The sequence below is a fragment of the Pinus tabuliformis genome, chromosome J, assembly GCF_031772625.1.
Source record: "Pinus tabuliformis cultivar Carrire ecotype Pingquan chromosome J, CPIR1, whole genome shotgun sequence".
Lineage (NCBI taxonomy): Eukaryota > Viridiplantae > Streptophyta > Pinopsida > Pinales > Pinaceae > Pinus > Pinus tabuliformis.
The window spans coordinates 1,447,474,917-1,447,492,944 of NC_142295.1; the positions used below are offsets into that span (position 1 = coordinate 1,447,474,917).

The 18,028-nt window shown below is 34.0% G+C and overlaps 1 protein-coding gene across 1 annotated transcript; it reads right to left on the minus strand.

Moving 5' to 3' along the window:
• Window positions 1–2,502: 2,502 nt before the first annotated feature.
• Window positions 2,503–3,271, minus strand: LOC149232817 (uncharacterized). The gene is made up of 3 exons (XM_089376579.1): window positions 3,158–3,271; window positions 2,957–3,044; window positions 2,503–2,858 (listed from the first exon to the last, which is right to left on the minus strand). Exons 1-3 carry the CDS (start codon window positions 3,216–3,218, stop codon window positions 2,777–2,779), a joined length of 231 nt encoding a protein of 76 aa, XP_089232705.1. The 5' UTR covers window positions 3,219–3,271; the 3' UTR covers window positions 2,503–2,776.
• Between the last annotated feature and the right edge of the window lie 14,757 nt (window positions 3,272–18,028).

Genomic DNA, 18,028 nt, shown 5'->3' on the forward strand with positions numbered 1-18,028 from the left:
CACAAGAATGCTTCAGTTCTAAAAAAAACTTCACTGTCTCAGCTTGCAAGTTCTACACTTTTGTGTGTAAAAAAAAAAATTCATTCGCATTGCATATTAATTACATTCGCGCTCTGCTGCGCTACATTACACAATAAAAAAACAAAAAAACATAATATTTACCTTTTACTTGTCCCGTAAATAAAACTACTCACGTGAAATAAAAAACAATCAAATTAAAAACCTTACTTACATTATACTACTATAATAAATTTCACATTAATTAATTTCTGATCACTAAACTTTCACGTCACGACAAGTATTAAATGACTCCTGATGTAGGCTTGTACATCAACGGTTGATCTGCCCTAAATTAATCGGACGGCTGACGCTATTACCGGAGGTCCCATCTTACCAAACTTTCCCTGCCCTGACGCTATTACCCGGAGGTCCCATCTTACCAAACTTTACCTGCCCGGGAATGGTAGTTTTGGAAAAATTGCTGTGGCTACGTGTCAGCGGGTGTACATGCTCGCTGCCCTCCGAGGAAAACCAACTTTCCGCAAAAGCTGGGAAGGGACTGGCGGTTTTGACCTGCACGGCAGTTGAAATTAGCATTTCAACATATATCATTAACTCCAACGCTCCCTTTTTCATAATCCGAGTCTACACTGCTTCTGCCAATAATTTTTCTATCAATATTTCCAGAGCTATTTCGCTGCCCTGCTTTCTGAACTCTTAAAATCAATATCTATGCTATTAGTTATTGTTTTGCCGCTTTTAATGAAATCCAGTTTATCCCCAGAATATATCCCTTTTTTCACTAATCCCATGCCATGGATCCTGAGCCACTAATCGAATCCGACCTGGACTGGTTTGATCCTTCGTTGTCATCGCCTTTTGAAACCGTTAAGTCTTTATCAGAGTTATTAAGAATCATAATGCCGGTCTCTACGCTGTTAAAAATACCTTCAGAATGAAGAGGGAGCGATGAACAACATCCCCTTCTATCCTCATTATAAGACGCTCAAGATAAACTACTCATAACCCTCTCAGTGTTTCTCTCAAATACTTCTTTTCTTATAATTAAATACCTCGGTCCTATTTCATCGATCTTTGATCCTTCTTTTCCACTCGTCGCATTCGTGGTTCCTAAATCACTATAGCCTGGCTTGATCTCACAACGTCAATTTCCTTGCTGGATGGCAGGTTCAAGGAATTGTTGAATGAACAAATCCTGTCATAACTGCTTCTCAACCCAGAAAGCTTCATAGACTACGTTTCGTGAGCAATTAGACCCTCCTGAGCTTTCAGCGCAGCTTTGGCATCAATTATTTTCCATAAATCCTTATCAACGCTATTTTCCAATTTTAAGTGAGTTGTTAAGGCTATACGGCTGCGTCTGTCCAAAGCAGCACGAGTCCTTGTAATTTCTCCACGAACAAATGTCAAACTTAATTTTAAAAATGATTTTTCATTGTTTCGATTCTCGAGTCTATGTTTCGCATGAGCAAACTGAGGGATAATGCTATTGTCACGACAGTTTTTCAAAATTTGCAGGTCCACGACTCTTTTTTCAATTTTAATCGTCGAGAAGAAAATCTCATTCTATGTATTCCCTAGGTAAAGGGAAATGATAGATTATAAACTTTTGTGATTTTTTAAAGAGACAATTAGAATTTTTCACATTATTGTGTGAATTTTGAATTTGCGAGTTTAATATTTTTTTTTTCAACTTTAATCTTGAGGAAAATTCTTATTCTATATATTTTTTAGGTAAAGGGAAATGATTCATTTTAAATTTTTGTGATTTTTTAAGAGTGATGATTAGGATTTTTCACATTATTATGTGAATTTTGTTTATATAAAGTTTCAAAGATGATATATATGTGTGTGTGTTAATTTTGATCTATCAAGTATTAAGATAGATCAAATTTCTAGAAGTACAAAGTTTAAAAGAAATTTGATCATTCTAGATGCTTATAGATTATAGGTTAACATGGATCTACTCTAATTCTTTAATAAATCACGGCATTTAATATTAAATATCATAAATATCATAATTATAAATATATATAGAAATTATTAGATTATGTTAAAATTATGGGAGGCTAGTTCTTAAGCACTCACAATTCTATATGTTGGCATTAACAAAAGCCTATAACACATATATCACAAAAGCATATAATAAATTAATCACAAAACCACAAATTTCTGGAACCTCAAAGTTTAAAAGAGATTTGATCATTCCATACTTGATAGATTATAAATTAACATAAATTCACTCTAACTAATTAATAAATCACAACCTTTAATATTACCTATAGTAATTATAAATGCATATGGCAATTATTAAATTATATTAAAATTATGAAAAACTAATGATTAAACACTCACCAATCTAAATCTATATATTTAGATTAATAAAAACATATAACAAATATATCACAAAAGCATATAACAACAACATATATATGAGAAACATAAATTAACCACATATTAGAAACAGATATATGCATGCAGTTCTAAAACAAATATATATTCACTCTTATTAAATTCCAAAGCAGCTTTACATTTCTAATAAAAAATTCATATTATCAAAACCCTATTCCACAAAAATCCATATTATGAAACCTATTCCACAAATAGGATAAGCCTATTAGCATAATTATGCACATAATAGTCGAGAGAGGTCCTTCTTATCTCCGTCGCACATACATCTATATATGACATTATGATAATCCTGTAACGTAACCATAACATTGCACTACAATAATTAACTCTTATATGCTTTTCCTCAATTCCAACTGTCGCTAGACCCACAGCAAGAACCACAGTATTCTTCCTCACACAGAAAACAGCAGCACAATGCCGCAATCCTGCAAATCCACAAATGAATCACTTAATGGTTCAGATACTTTCTGTTTATACTCATATATATATATATATATCTTGAAAAATGGAATTGAATTCATACCATCCTTCTATGTATCCCTTCTCCCTCCTCGTCTGCGTTTTTATTGGAACTTCAGCGTACTGGCGCTGAGGAGCTTCCGTGGGGTACCCTGATAAGATTAGAAGATTTTCTTTCATTCTAATCTAAAATTATTTGCTGTCACCGTGGAAAGAATAACACGAAATGAAAAAGGAGACGAGAAGAAGTTGTAAGAAGCAGAACCTGGCGGAGGGTACCCTTCCGGGTAACTTGCAGGTGGTGGCGGAGACTTGTGGTCAGGCATGGTGTAATCCTTCAGAGTCGACCTCCCAATTCACAAGATAGAAAGAACGGAAACGATAGATTAATGATTGTGTGAGGTGGGGTGGCTTTAAAAATGTTAAAAGTGTCTCAGATTCTTCTGCCCAAATTCAAAAGTTAAAGGGTTTCATATTCTTTTCCAGCAGTAGGTCTCTCATAGTTCTGACATGAGAAGGATAGATGGCATCTGTAGAAATGCGCAAAACAGTATATTCGTCTCTTACATCGGATGGATGACATCATTAAATTGAACGTCGGAATTCTAATGGCCCTTAATGGGGTGAAGGAAGCACTTAAAAAAAAATTTAGTGATGTTACAACTTACAGGTAGATCACCTTGCGTAAAGGAAGCCTCAGTGAGAACAGAATCATGTAATAGTCCAATAAATGTGAAAAAAAAAAAAAAAAAACGGTACATTATGATCACTATGGTAAAGAGAAAATTAAAGAAAGAATTGTTTCTTAGGCACACTGACATTACATAAAGCATCAATAAAGCGTTAATTTAAAGGATTGGTCAGTGCAAAGGAAGCAATAATTTAATAGGAGTGGTCACTAAGTTCGAAGAAAGCACAAAGTGTCACAGAATCAATCTTTCATAATTTTTTCTTTTAAAGCATCAAAGAAGCATTAATTTGGTCACCATGTGCCAAGAAGAGTGTCAAATATGTGGCCCAAACCTAAACTAGATGCCATTACCAATAATTTTGATGATTTAAATACCTTTAAATTAATATACTATCTAATAAAGTCAGACTAATTAACAAACAAAATAATAAATAATAAATATAACTAAATAAAATGAGAAATAACAAATAAATATTATTGTTTAAATTTTTTATATATTTAAAAATATATTGTAAATAATAAAAAATTAACATCTCAATTAAAAATATCACTAAATTCAAATAAAAATATATAAATTGTAAAATAATATTTATATACATTAAATAAAAATAATAAATTGTCACTCATCATACATCAACAACGTGTTAGTCATAGTTATGTAGATTTTAAATTTAACATGTTAAAACTAAATAAAATAATGCCTACAGTTGATTTTACTTCAGATTTATTGGATGCCTTAAATATGAATTGTAGATAAGTTCATGCTTATTTCAGTATTTCTATTATATATTATAAGGAGCATTTCTATTATATATTATTTATATAATAGTCTATCTATTTTATTTATTCAACTTTAAAAGAGGCTTTAACATATTATTCATAAAATTTTTGGAATAGATTGGAAAAGCTAAAAAGTATTTTGAACTCCCATTAAAATTTACTATAAAAATTATTAGGAAGGATAGGAACATAAAATTGTTAAGAAAGTTAGGAACACTAAATTTTATTTAAAATAAATTAATTATAATACAAGAGTTAATTAAGGCTTTCTTTTCTTGACCGCTTTCGGGAATATACATTCACAAAAAAAGTGGGTTTTGTATTTTTATTATTTATTATACATAAAAAAAAAATAGAAATTAAATTAAAAATTATATAAAGTACCAAAAAAATAAATATATTTGAATTTATTTTCTAAAATTATACTAATTATGAATTTTATCTTTATTTTCTAAAATTAAGCTAGCAATAAACTTTCACTTCACTTTAATCTTTATTCAAGAGAAAGTTTAGTTAATCAAATACCAAATTCCTTTTTCCGAGTTATTTGAGTTAAGGTAATTTGTTAGAAATTGTAGAGAGCTACAGAAATTAGTTCTGCACACAACAAATCACACATTATTTTATTTATTGATCGTTATTTTATTTATTAATCGAAACAGTTACATATATATAGGATATGACGTAGTGACTTTGACACATCTAGATCATGACTCCAACTCACTATATAGAAATCAATAGCTTCTAGGCTAACACTTGGGAACTCACAATAACAACTCATAATGACAACTCACAACATGAAGCATTACTTCCAATACCTTCCTCTAATGATTCATGAATAACATTGAAAACACATACTACAACAATCTGATACTTTCCCTCTAATATTCGATAGAAAATGCTACAACTGTGTGTCATGCCATGTCAAATTATAGCCAAATTCAAATCCTAAAATATTCTTTTGTATTCTTTTATATCAATGTACTAGGTACCAAAACCCATATTGTTAGACTCTTTCGCAGCAATCCATCCATGAGACATTGAAGATCCACCATCCTACTATCCTTATTTATATTCCTCCACCTCATCCATTCTGAATTCCCTTCTCACATTGAGATCCAACACCATTATGCACATGTGAACAAGCTTGTAGAGAGTCGACCATAGAATACTAAAAGGAATAGATCCAATAACATTATGTTGAACAAGCTTGTAGAGAGTCGACCATAGAATACCAAAAAGAATAGAAAAATACATGCTCAAGCAAAAAAATCTTTATTCACATTACACAGCCGATTGCAATTACCATGGTCATGGCTGCCATACCTAGAATAACCAACCTTCTAATCCAAATCACACCCGTTGACTCCAACTCACTATATAGAAATCAATAGCTTCTAGGCTGACACTTGGGAACTCACAATAACAACTCATAATGACAACTCACAACATGAAGCATTACTTCCAATACCTTCCTCTAATGATTCATGAATAACATTGAAAACACATACTACAAAAATATGATATTTTCCCCCTAATATTCGATAGAAAATGCATACCATGTCAGATTATAGCCAAATTCAAATCCTAAAATATTCTTCTGTATTCTTTTATATGGATGTACTAGGTACCAAAACCCGTATTGTTATACTCTTTGGCAGCAACCCATCCATGAGACATTAAAGATCCACCATCCTACTATCCTTATTTATGTTCCTCCACCTCATCCATTCTGAATTCCCTTCTCACATTGAGATCCAACACCATTATGCACATGTGAACAAGCTTGTAGAGAGTCCACCATAGAATACTAAAAAGAATAGATCCATTATGTTAAACAAGCTGGTAGAGAGTCGACCATAAGATACGAAAAAAATAGAAAAATACATGCTCAAGCAAAAAAATCTTTATTCACATTACACGACCGATTGCAATTACCATGGACATGGCTGCCATACCTAGAATAACCAACCTTCTAATCCACATCACACCCGAACTTAAACGCTAGGTTATGATACTTCGTGCTCTTCAAACACTTCTGCTTATTTTTCAATAGATCTCATGATGTATTCAAAATCTGGTATCCATCGGCTCTCGGCGACACGCATGATCCTTTGCAGATCCCAATTATGCATGCCCGCCACACAATTCCTGGCTCTCGAGTACATGCTCTGATAGGATGTTAGAAATTGTAGAGTCAGAGAAATTAATTGTGGACATAGTAAGTTATACACTATTTTGTTTATCGATCACAATAGTTATATACATAAGAGACAAAACAAATTATCTTTATATTTAAATCATGATTCTTACTTAGTACATAGGAACCAATAATTTTAAGTTGATACTTGGGAATTCATAATGACAGTTCACACCAACACATGGAAGCATTATTTCCAATATAATTGTGAGAAATTTTTATTTTAGTTATGAGAGAAAAAAGTTTAGACCATATTATTTTGGAAATTAGACATATAATTGTGAAGTTAGAAGATTAGTAATCTATTAGCATAAATGAATTTAGAATATTTAAGTTTTGTACTTGAATACAAAATCACTGTTCAAAATTGTGGAGACATGTGATAGGAAAAAAACTTTAAGATTTTCTTAAAATTATGTTCTTTCCAATGATTAAGTTGAAGAAATAAAAAGGAGTAAAAAAGTCCTCTATATAAATGTCAATATGACTTCCTGGAGTAATTGTTACACTTACCTCATTGGGAATCAATTATTTGGACTCATTACCACAGTAGAAACATGATATTCACCACCCAATCATGTTGATGGTAAGGATTTGGAAGTTTACTAATGATTGAGAGTTTTTGTGTAAAGAAAACCTCAACATGGCATCAAAGCCTTGATCCAGGTTTGAGTACATCTGCTCAAGATAATGGTAAGAGTTTGAAAGTTTAATGATACTTATTAATTTTTGTGCATATTTTGACAATAAGTTTCACCATCGCAAGTTTAGGGAGGCCCTGGAAATCGAAAAAAGGCCGAATAATCTTAATAGGGATGATGGCTGGAAGATCAGCAGCTGCTGGGTCCCAGCCCTATCTTCCTAGCCTCCACGGTCCTTGCTTGGTATGGTCTCTATGTTTCTTGTTTCCTTTCCTTAAGATTTGTTTCCTCTGTGTTTGTGGTTTATTTGCTTGCTTTTCTCTTGATTTGATTTGTTCTCCTTTTAATTATCGCCCTTATGATCTTGATTTAGTCCCCTCTTTTTCCCTTTATATTTGAAGATTATTAAATTTGGCAACCTGGGAATATTTAACATAATATATGATTGAACTATCCTTAGATTGTACGGTAATTATTTACTTTTTATTAACCTTATATTTTTAACATCCTTATGCTATAAATACATGTATAATTAAAATATGCATTTTTCTTAACTAATCAATATTACTTTTCATTTATTCATTTGATTAATTTTGATTTTTTGTTAGTTCTAGTTAATTGAACTAACCTTAAGAGATAGTGTAGGATAAAAATTAAAAAAAAAAAAAAATTAATTATATAAATAGAAATTGATATAATATTTTAATATCTATACTTTAAATAAAAATTTTATTAGAATGATTAGTTATTAAAGAATTTTAAATTGATATATTTATATATATATATATATAATTAAAAAAAAAAAAAAAAACACATATATATATATATATATTTAAACATTAAATATAATATTATTAGAATGTTAGGTATGGTAATATATTAATTTATATATATACTTATATATATATATATATATAATATTTTAAATAAATAAATGATTTAGTTTGATAACTAACCATTGATCTAATTCAATTTTTAGTAAAAATTATAGTTTTCTAATAATTTAAAAACTAAATATTAAATATAGTATTATATTAGATATTGAAAAATATTATATATAATTATATATTAAATATATAAATAGATTAATAATCTCTGATCTAGTTAATTTTTACCCAGTTTACTTAGCTCTAGTAGTATAATAATAATTATAAAGAATATTAATATTAATTTAGTTAAAGGGGTTTGACTGGGTCCTTAAGTTGAAAAATAGCCGTTAGTCTTTTTAGCCGTTGGAGTCTCTGCTTGGACTATTTAACTCGCTATACTGGATCTGTATATTCAACTTGTCCTGACGATGAACCACACTAGTTGGTTCGAAACGCGTCGACAAATGATCAATTATGTGATTTCGCCAAAGATTTTTCTAAACAAACGTTATGGATCACAGAAGTCTAAATTCCTTAATAACTTCCATATCTTCTTTCTTTTTATTCACACTTAATTTCTAAATTTTTATTAACCTTGAATACAACAATAAATATAATTTAAAAATTACACTTCTCAACGGCAAGCAATATGACAAGAAAATATAAGCCATATGAAAAAAGTCTTATTACAAACTCAGACTTCCGCAATTTTGGTGTTTAGAATCAATTTCATTTTAAATATCAAATAAGCTCTAACATATTTTCGATTTTAAAGCAGAGACAAATCCAAACTTCTCCAAATAATTTTGGAGATGAATATCTTTTAATTAATTAACAGTATTTACTCGATTAAAATGTTTTCGTAAAACATATTAGGGATTTAAAATAACCTGAAACGTCCGGCTTATATCACATCCAATATGAAAGCAAAGTAGGCCCCCCCGTAAACTTCTACAGAAGCCATTACTGAGTAGTAATGATCGAATATTGAAGTTGCTTTTGGCTCAAGCATTACTCCTGAAAAATACATGCCTGGGTTATGTGCCCTCAATATGCTTTTTTTTCGTCTGGAACGCAGCCCCTCCGGAAGGCACATTCCTTTTCAAGCGCATTTGAATCTTTGCATAAGCAGATGCCAAACTGTTTTTGGAGCCACAATTAGCCATGCCCCACCTCATTCAAAAGATTGAAGAAATTATGAATGGACCATCCCTAAAGAGATTTTCAAGCGCATTTGAATCTTTGCATCAGCAGATGCCAAATTTTTTTGAAGCCACAATTAGCCATGCCCCACCTCATTCAAAAGATTGAAGAAATTATGAATGGACCATCCCTAAAGCGATTTTCAAGCGCATTTGAATCTTTGCATCGGCAGATGCCAAGTTAGCCGTGCCCCACCTCATTCAAAAGATTGAAAAAATTATGAATGAACCATCCCTAAAGCGATTAGTGGGTAGACACAGTACCTATATTAGAAGTTTTACAATGAGGCAGAAGATGCCGTTACCTTGTGGCTGTCTTTTGGGTAGAAAGATCAGTCTTATTCAATTTAATTTTAAATCTTTTTAAGATTTGGAGTTTTTTTAAAGTGTAAATGGGATTATTTAAATATATTTTAATATTTCCAAGATTAATTTTATTATAATTTAAGGGAAAAAATTTATTTTTTAAATTTTACTTTTATAAGAAGGAGATCGATTTATTTCAATTATAAAAATATATAAATTAAAATTAATTATATTTCAATCATCTCTTTAGAAGCGAATGAAATTTTAAAAAGTTAATATATTTAAATAAATAATAAATAAATTGGAAAACAAAAATATTTATAAAAAAATAATGGATATATATATATATATATATATTTTGTTGGATACGTATGTGGAATTTGAAGAGTAATTGGAACTTAAAAGACGATTTGCTATGTGAAGGTTAATGATCACAAAGATGTATTATAAATGTAAATCTTTGTTAATAGAAATACAATTCAGGTTGATCTTAATCTGTTGTCTATTAGTTTAGTCTATATTTAACATGGTATCAAAGGGGTGAAGTTTAGCCCTCCAATCTGAGTCATTGGTTTTTGTGGTCATTTTTTGTGTGCCAATACTTTAGACCAATAGGGTTTTCCTAGCCATATTTCGGCCTTTTTTTCTACTTGGCACCCACTTCTATGCTCGCATTTGCCTTTAGGTATCTTCTACATGTAGGAGCACTCTTCCTTCAGTGTAAGTATTTCCTGCATTGCATTTATTTACCTTTCATAGTTGTGGTGCCTATTAGAACAATCTCAAGGTGGTCGTTTATCTATTAGTGTGTCATGCCTTATCTTGGCAACCTACATAATGCCTCTCTGTTGTTCTGTGAGCAAATATCTTCTGTTATGAATGTATGACTCTTCAAAACCCTAACACTCTTGTCGTGCTCAGTCAAGCCATAAAAAAGGGTAATAAAAATGGATGCACGAGGGGGAGGCTCTGAGCAATGAGTTCCATCATAATATTCCAACTTGGCTCAGCGCTTTTGCAGTCAGTCAGTTCTCTGCAGCATTAATGATCTCTATAACCTCATGTTTTCTATGATACAACTCTCTACTACATTGTCCTTCTCCGCTACATGATTTAACACTCTAAGTCCTTGCTTGTTTATGAGCAGGAGGTAGATGAGCAATGAAACAATTTTGGAAGGATTCTTGTCTTTCATTCCTTGACAGGATTCCCATCAGACCTAGCTAGCATAGACACACTCGAAGAATTGGCGCAGAATGACATAGACGTTAATGCTTGATCTGTTAAACAAGTGCTTAAGCTATTGAAGCAGGAACAAACATAGCTAGTGGATGAGGGCATTTTTTCTTGAATATCGTTATCACACAAAGGTATCAATAGTCCTTCAATTGTTTGTGAGAAAATTATTTGATTTTCTCTAGAGACCTAGCGTTGTGTGTAGCATAGCAAAGTTGCTTGTATTTTGAGTCAATGGCCTAACAAACAATGTATAAGACCTATGTTTTTCATCTTATATTCACATCTGGGTAACTATGCTTCTTCTCGACTTTAATATTCATTGCACTGACATAATAGAGTTATTGGAATTGTACAATGGTGTTGTTAGCATGAGAATTATGCTACTTATAGCATTGAGTCATGCATTGGTTCATTGCATTGGCATAGTCTCTCGCTAGAATATACATATGCATATATTGGTTGGTGTTATAATATGTCGTTGGTTTACACATATTCTCTCAGGTGGGGACGTAACAATGGTCTTCGCAAATGGTATATGGCTTTTGAACACGATGTATGGTGTGGTTTTGGTGTTATTTTGTTGACTGTACTATTATATTGAACGTTAGTCATGTGCTCCAACATAACACTAGTCGTATAAGTTGTAGGTTTTAACCCCGTATAGAAATTACCTGCATACGAATTCTAAAACATAGAAAATAAACAATGCGAGAGCATAACACATAAAATAAATATACACAGAGATTTTTCCCTAGATCCCTAAATCGAGACTACCAGCTTGATTTTTCGTTATAATCCTTTCAATGTTATAATACATATTTATACATGCCCAAGCATCCAATTCCATGGAAATTAAACCATCGAGTCCAAAACCATGGACCAAAAACCATCGCGTCAAAAACCATGGACTGAAAACCATCACATCCAAAACCATGTGCGAAAATCATGCACAAAAACATAGGTGGGTCTACCCAACGCAATCGGCGCAATGAAGGGGGGACTCTTCCCCCTTCTAACCCCCCAGTTAACTACGTGGGCTAGTCATAGAAAGAATATAACACAACACAACATTCTCCCACTTGTTGGTTTCCTTCCACAAGGGGCCACAAGAGAGCTTAGTCATTTATCCAGCCCTGCAACTCCCATTGTTTCTCTACACCAAGAGAACCTCTCAAAGCTCACAGATTTTGTCAGTGCATCTACAGTATTCTTCAAAGTGACCACCTTTACCAGCAACACCTTTTTTTCATCTATCATATCCCACAAAAAGTGATACTGAACATCAATGTGCTTTGTCTTTGAATGATATGTAGGGTTCTTTGCCAATAAAATTGCACTTTGGCTGTCACAATCTATCTTTATAGCTTCCTATACTAACCCCATACTTGAACACAATCTATGAAACCAAACTGCTTCCTTGATTTCATGAGTGGCTACCATGTATTCTGCCTCTGTAGTTGATAGTGCCACTATAGATTTTTTCTTACTCATCCAATTCACTGCACCTCCAAATAAGTTAAAGACATGCCCACTTGTAGATCTTCTCTGATCCAGATCTCTAGCCCAGTCTGCATCAACAAAGCCATGAATATACAACACTCTATCCAATCTTGGTCTTCCTTGGTATCACAAACCATAATCACTAGTGCCACACAAATACCTGAAAACTCGCTTCACCGTTGTCCAATGCTCCTTTCCTGGTTTTGACATAAAACTGCTCAATACTCCCACTGCATGTGTAATGTCTGGTCTAGTACAAACCATTGCATACATCAGGCTATCGACTGCACTTGCATATGGAACATGGGACATGTCCTCTTCCTCTTCTTGTGTCTTGGGACACTATTTAGCGGATAACTTTACACCTACAGGAATAGGAACCTTCACCGATTTACTATCCTGCATATTAAACCTCTGCAGTATTGTCTCGACATAATTCCTCTGGTTTAACAAGAGCTTCCTCTTTGCTCAATATCTTTTAATTTCGATGCCCAAAATATAGTTTGCAGCACCAAGATATTTCATGTCGAATTTGGAGGACAATTGCTTCTTCAAATCCTGGATAATTTCTTTGTCATTTCCAACCAGCAACATATCATCCACATACAAGACCAAATAAATAACACGGTCACCAATTAATTTAAAATACACACAATGATTTTCTTTTCTTCTGGTGAAGCCAAGTCCCTGTATAAATGTATCAAATTTCTAATACCACATCCTTGGTGACTGTTTTAACCCATACAGAGACTTCTTTAACTTTCATACCAGTTCTTTCTTACCTTTCATCGCAAAGCCTTTAGGTTGATTCATGTAGATTTCCTCTTCCAAATCCCTGTGAAGAAATGTTGTCTTCACATCCATCTATTCTACCTAAAAATCAAAAGCAGCAACAACAGAAAAAAGTAATCTAATAGAGGTTACTTTGGCAACAGGAGAAAAATGTCACCAAAATGAATTCCCAGCACCTAGGTATAACCTTTTGCTACCAACCGAGCTTTATATTTCTCAATCTTTCCTTCTACATTTGTCTTCTTCTTAAACATCCATTTGCTGCCAATGGGTTTCATTCCAGCGGGCAACTCCACCAGATCCCAAGCCTCAATTTTGTGCAAATATTTCATTTCATCAACCATGCCCTCTTTCTAGGGCTTTGCATCCTCTAAATCTACTGCTTCCTTCACAGTTCTGGGATCATCATTAGTAATAGATAAAGCAAAATTTGAACATAAAGTAGATGGACTATACCTTTCTGGCTGCCTACCTTCTCGAACTGATCTTCTTATACTCGGAGTTTGTGGCTATTCATCTTCTGATTCCTCCTCTGCTGTAGAGTCTAATTCTTCCTCCTTTAGCTCAAACTCTATATTCTCAGGTTCTTTTGGTTGAACTTCATGTTTAATAACATCTTTCACCTCTTTGAACACCACATCTTGGCTATACACAACCTTCCTTGTTAGTGGGTTCCAAAGCTTATAACCCTTTAAACCATCCTTATACACAATAAAGATGCACTTTTCATATTTACTATCGAACTTGGTTTGTTTCTCCTTTGGAACATGTACATATGCATCACATCTGAATACCATCAGATGTGAAAGAGAGGGTTTCTTACCAGTCCATAACTCTTGTGGATTTTTATCCTCCAACACTGATGAATGTGATTTGTTGACCAAGTAACCTGTTGTCTCCATCGCCTCTGCCCAGAATTCTTGTCCTAACCCGGCACCACTGAGCATGCTTCTTGCCCTTTCCATCAACGTCTTGTTCATTCTTTCTTCAACTCCATTTTGATGAGGTGTATTTGGAGTAGTATTATGTCGTGCTATACCACACTTCTTACAGAATTCTTCAAATTCATTACTAAAAAACTCTTCATTGTTATCTGTCCTCAGCACCTTTATCTTCTTCTCTGTCTGGTTTTCCACCAGAGCCTTGAATTCTTTAAACCTGTCAAAGACTTCAGATTTCTTCTTAAGGAAATATATCCATGTATTCCTTGAGAAGTCATCTATAAATGATACATAGTACACATACTTACCCAGTGATGGAACCTTCACAGGTCCAAACACATCACTATGCACAAGCTCTAATATACGTTTTGCCCTCTTACCACCAGAGGGGAAACTCACTCGATTCTGCTTCCCATATACACAATTTTCACAGAAATCAAAATCCAAAGAGCTATTACTCATACCTTCTACCATACCTTTACCATGAAGTATTTGAAGGCCTTTCTCTCAAATATGTCCAAGCCTTTGATGCCACAGCATGGTCTTCTCTCCAGAGACCACTAGATTTTTAGCTCCACTTTCAGGAATCACATAATTGTTTCACCCATCAATAATTGTGCGACCTTGTAGCTTGTATATAGTTCCATTCCGAACTCCCCGCATCAATACCAGTTCTCCCCAAACCATCTTGCAGGTATCCTTATTGAACACTATTTTTACACCTGTATCATCCAACTTGCTTACATAAATAAGATTTCTGGCTAATGTAGGAATATGTAGAACACCCGGAAGTGTTCTAACCCTTACACCTTGCAACTTCAACTTTAATTTTCTGCGACCAATGGTTCTAGCCTTCCTATAATCTCCTAAGAAGACATCACCACCATCATATTTCTCATACTCGCAGAACCACTCTCTATGGGGCGTGAAGTGAAAGGTTGCACCTGAGTCAATCAACCATGCCTAATGATCTACATGTGTACTTGAAGAAGCCAAGTACACATCCCCACCTTCATATAAGGTGGTTTTGGCCTCTGCAAAAGGAGCATCATCAGATCCCTTTCCTCTATCAGGATTTTTAGATTTACAGTCCCTTTTGTAGTGCCCTTCCTTTCCGCATTTCCAGCACACCACCTTTACAGGCTTTCTTGGAGATTTAGATCTCCCACTCGATGACTGATTTTTGTTTCTGTTATGGGGCCATCCTCGTATAGAAAAGGAATCACCATTCCGGCTCTCCATATTTTTACATCTCATCTCCTCCATCAGCAAGGATGAGACTATTTCATCAAACTACAAGGTAGTTGCATTTCTACCTATTGCAATAACCAGACTATCCCACAAATCTAGTAGAGAACACAAAAAAATAATGCACTTATCTTCATATGAAATTTTAATATCAACAGATGCTAACTGACTTACCACATTATTAAATGCATTCAGATGCTCTGTCACCGAGTCTCCATCTTTCATTCTCAGGTTGTACATCTTTTTCCATAGGAACAGTTTATTCACCAAAGACTTAGATTGGTACAAAGTCCCTAACTTGTCCCACAAAGCGTTCGCCGTAGCTTCCACTGATGCATTCAACAATACTGAATCCGGGACACACAATCATATTGTGCTCTTTGCCTTCCGATCCAACTTCTTCCATTCTTCATCACACACTCCCATTGGTTTAGTACCTAGATCTACTGCGATCCACTGATCTTTATCCATCAACAGATCCTCTATCTTGACTTTCCACAAATCAAAACTATGACCATTAAATTTCTCTATCTCTATCTTTCCACTGCTCGCCATCTTCTTTCACCACTAGAATCGATCTCGCAGATCTTCCACTAAACAGGATCTACCACAGGCCCGAGCAAAACCCCTCAGAAAAAAAGGCATCCCCTTGAAGCCAAAACAACTCTCATACCAAATGTAGGTTTTAACCCCATACAAAAATTACCTCCATAGGAATTCTGAAACACAGAAAATAAACAATGTGAGAGCATAACACATAAATCACATATACAGAGATATTTTCCCCTTTATCCCTAAACCCGGACTACCAGCGTGATTTTTCATTATATTCCTTTCAATTTCATAATACATATTTATACATGACAAAGCATCCAATTCCATGGACCGAAAACCATCGCATCCAAAACCATGGACCGAAAACCATCGCATCCAAAACCATGTGTGAAAATCATACACAAAACCATAGGTGGGTCTACCCAACCTAACATATGGCCCAAAACCAAAATTTTCTCGGGCGCTGCCACAGACCCCATAGAGTGGGGTTACCTGCACCCCTCAAACCCCCTGTGACCCCCCACCCCCTGCTACGCAATCGGTGGAATGAAGGGCCCCCTCTACCCCCCCCAGTTAACTATGTGGGCTAATCGTGGAAAGAATATAACACAACCCAACATAAGTGAATAGTCAACGCGTTGAGCAATGTTTCTTTTGCTCCACCACGTATGCCATTTTGTGCCCTTCAATGGTATGTTTAACATTGAATTGCATTGAACATTGTGAGCAGTGATTGGAGTTTTGAAGTCTTTTTGTAACTCCTAGTCTGTGTCTTGGAATGGTTTTTAATGGTTGTTCCACAACAGGTTAACACTTTTGAGTGCTTTTTTGTTAGATGAAACCACCAGAATCAAACCTTATAGGGATTTGTGGAGTGCCATGAGATTTCCCAAGCCAACTTGTGGAATTCGCTTGACAAGATTCACGCCTGATAGGAGTGGGAGAATCTTATTACTCTTCAATTATAGACTTTTACACCAAAATTCCACTTGAAGAGGTGGCTTTCTAAAACTGCCCTGAATGTAATGAGAGTCTAATCTTCACTCACTCATCTTTGATTTGTGTTGAATAAATAAAAATGCTTGTGAATAAAGGTGTTTAGTGTCTTTCACTTGGTAATACAATAACCATTTCTTGAGATCTAGTGTCTCGTAGAGCAACACTTGTGTAACTCATCGAGAATTGAAAGGCTATCACCACTCTTACGATTCTCAAGTATGATCTTTAAAGTTACCAAGACCATGTGAGTGCATCCTTCATACTTTGAAGATTGTGACATGGATTATACAGGACCAAATTTTTATAGAATTTATCTTGTCAGATCAATCAACTCTCTACTATCTACTACAATGGTTTCTATTTCTCTCACTACTTAAATTTACGTTTGTTGGACCTAGACCTTATTATGTTGAGCGATAATTTAGGAGAATAATCCATTTGGTGTATTTTGCATTTTATTTGAATGTTGGACCTGTAAAACACCAAAGGTTATTTCAACAGAGACTTGAAGCCAAGTGGAACACCCTCTTATTTTATTTTGGGAGTGTATTCTACAATTTAAATTGTTGGAAAATGGTTGATGGAGTATTGGAATTATTAAAAAATTTAATACATTTTATTGTCGAAAATACAATCATGATTGACAAATCCATTCTTAGAGACATTCAAATCTCTAAGAAAAATGCACATTACAAGATTGATTTTTTGCACTTTGAATCACAACTAAAACATGATTAGTTATCGAAAAGACAACATTCTAAACTTATTTTTGTTCAGAACAATCCTTTGTTTGAGATCAAGATAGACTCCCACCAGCAACAAGAAACTACAAATGCAGTACCCATTTCAGGAGCAGATGTGAAGAAAGATGTGGAATTTCAGTTTGAACTTCCCAAGCCCATTATGAGACCTTGGGAAGAGCTTGTATACCAAAAACATAAAATAGGTCTTGGATATGATGAAGTTTCCCTTCATACTCAGACTATTCCAAGCCCATCCAATTTCATAGTGTTGAGTTTCTGTATGATAGTTCATATTCACCTGTTCTTACTCCTCCACAACAACAAATTTGCATATGCCAACATTGTGACCGAGTTGACCATATGAAATATCATTATTTTGATCTTCACCCTGTATGCATTGTGGTCCGTGCACTTCAAATAGAGGCTTCAA

Bases quoted from the DNA above. Each gene is read 5' to 3' on its own strand.
- LOC149232817 (XM_089376579.1), bottom strand. From the start codon at position 3,218: ATGCCTGACCACAAGTCTCCGCCACCACCTGCAAGTTACCCGGAAGGG. The intron at 3,045-3,157 runs GTTCTGCTTCTT...TAATCTTATCAG, and splicing joins GGAAGGGTACCCTCCGCCAG to GGTACCCCACGGAAGCTCCT. The intron at 2,859-2,956 runs GTATGAATTCAA...GTGGATTTGCAG, and splicing joins AAGGGATACATAGAAGGATG to GATTGCGGCATTGTGCTGCT.